This window comes from Myotis myotis, unplaced genomic scaffold, assembly GCF_014108235.1.
Source record: "Myotis myotis isolate mMyoMyo1 unplaced genomic scaffold, mMyoMyo1.p scaffold_m19_p_17, whole genome shotgun sequence".
Lineage (NCBI taxonomy): Eukaryota > Metazoa > Chordata > Mammalia > Chiroptera > Vespertilionidae > Myotis > Myotis myotis.
Window position 1 is genome coordinate 2,823,451 of NW_023416321.1, and position 1,991 is coordinate 2,825,441.

The 1,991-nt window shown below is 52.8% G+C and overlaps 1 protein-coding gene across 3 annotated transcripts in view; it reads right to left on the reverse strand.

The window, feature by feature from the left end:
* Window positions 1–1,907, reverse strand: part of LOC118671321 (SAP30 binding protein) — a 33,324-nt gene extending 31,417 nt beyond the window's left edge. For 2 of the 3 annotated variants that reach the window (XM_036339391.1, XM_036339390.1), the window contains exons 1-2: window positions 1,696–1,906; window positions 251–360 (exon numbers count right to left, since the gene is read on the reverse strand). In XM_036339391.1, the coding sequence (XP_036195284.1) occupies window positions 251–360; window positions 1,696–1,801 (216 nt within the window). In that variant the 5' untranslated portion in view covers window positions 1,802–1,906. Of the gene's footprint in view, window positions 1–250; window positions 361–1,695 lie in introns of all 3 variants that reach the window. The other variant, XM_036339393.1, reaches the window with a different exon arrangement.
* Between the last annotated feature and the right edge of the window lie 84 nt (window positions 1,908–1,991).

The following is a 1,991-nucleotide window of genomic DNA, read 5'->3' on the forward strand; positions in this document are numbered from 1 at the left end:
AATAATTCACTATCTTTCCCCCAAATATTAAATTCAAAGGTAAATACAAAATGGTCCAGGTGAAAACAAATTTGATTTTCAAACAGCACTGCCAATATCCAACCCAGTTTCCTTAATTAACGCCAAAGAGAGCGGGAGGAGAGGGGATGAAATTAGGTGTGAAATGGAACGCTGCTGGAACAGTGTGGAAAGTTTCTAACAAGTGGATGGTGCTATGAGAGGCTCTGGATTTGGGAAGAGAGTTACTCACCGATTGTTTGCTGTTTTCCTCCTCCTCTTCCTCATAGCCATCTTCATCACCCCCGAGGCGAGAAAAATCGTCCTCTCCATACGCGTCAGACACCAATCCGCCTTTCTCCTCTTAAACAGAGGAAAAAATGAATAAAAATGAATAGATGGGGGAGATGCAAGAAAGCCTTTCAGTGGTTCTCAACCTTCTGGCCCCTTAAATACAGTTCCTCATGTTGTGACCCAGCCATAAAATTATTTTCGTTGCTACTTCAACACTGTCATGTTGCTACTGTGATGAATCGTCATGTAAATGTCTGATATGCAGGATGGTCTTAGGCGACCCCTGTGAAAGGGTCGTTCGACCGCCAAAGGGGTTGCGACCCACAGGTTGAGAACCGCTGCTTTAGGTGATCTGAGCGACTAGAATTCTATCTCAAGGTAAAAAAGGAACCTAAGTCTCGTGTTGAATGACCTCAGGCCCTAGATTCTGCTGTCTGAGAGCCTCCACTGACGTCTACCTTGGATCACAGGCTCCCGCGAACTCATCTTCTCATACAAGACAAGGACTCTGTCATCCTCCTTTCTGTGTGTCCTCCCCTAGGAACAGGACCTTGAACAGGGGGTACGCCAAGGGGTTCCCAATCGTACCCACTTGAGAAACAATCTTTTTCTACATTCAAGACAAAACAACCAACACCCGCCTCCCCCAAACAATACAAATTACTGGGAAACCACCAGAGACCCCCCTGACTGGCAAAAACCACACAACAGAGAGTAGCTGACCTAGTCCAAGCCCCCTCTCTTCCCGGATGAGAACACGAAGGTCCAGCTATATTGTAACTCACTGTCTCTATGCTCCCAGGTAAATCTGTGCCCACTTCCCAGCATCGCGATCCCCAACCTGAGACAGGGCAACAAAATCACCGAGGGGGCTTAACAGCTCACGAAATAATGGAATCACGAGGGGCCTCGGAAAGCTCACACGAGCCCAGATCCTACCCCACATCTACAGAATCGCGCGGCGAAGACCAGATAAACGTTTTAAAAAGCTCCGCGATGCGTCTAAGGCCCATTACTAGTTAAATGTTATAAAAGTAAAAAGAAATCCTCCACCTACGTTTTACTCGCCACTCTCTCCCATCCAACACGCTCGGAGAGAAGAGGCCGTGTTTCGGCAGCCCTGGACCCTCTCCACCCTTTGTCCATCCCGACCCGAGAGGGATGCCCGGCACGGAGATTTTCAATCAGTTTCGGCAGAATAATCGAACGGGCGGAAGGAGAGGACCCATTCTTACCACGGAGTGTTCGGATCGCGCTGTGGGGTTCGGGAGCCCGACACCTGGCGCACAATGCCCACCGCTTTCCCTCCCGCCTCGCAAGAACTGAGCAGCGTTCCGAGCGAACACCTGCTGCTCCCCTCCCCCCTCCCGCCTCCCGCCTCCCCCCTCCCCCCTCGGGCCTCACCAGCCGCGCTGCCCGCCGTCTCCACTCCAGCCTCGCCGTCCGACTCGGGCTCGGAATCTTCCGCGTAAACGGCCAGGGAAGACAGGACGCTCTTCTTCCCCGCCATCTTACTCCCACAGCCGCGGGGTGGCTCACTGCGCTGACTCCGGCGAGCCGACTTCCACACAGAAAGGCGACATCTTCCGGGTCCCAGAAGGCCCCGCGCCCGCTCCGAACCGGAAACCAATCAAGACGGCTGTTTCTGCGACTGGCCCCGCCCCTCACGCAGCGCTCGCGTAACGTCATTACTGCGCGAC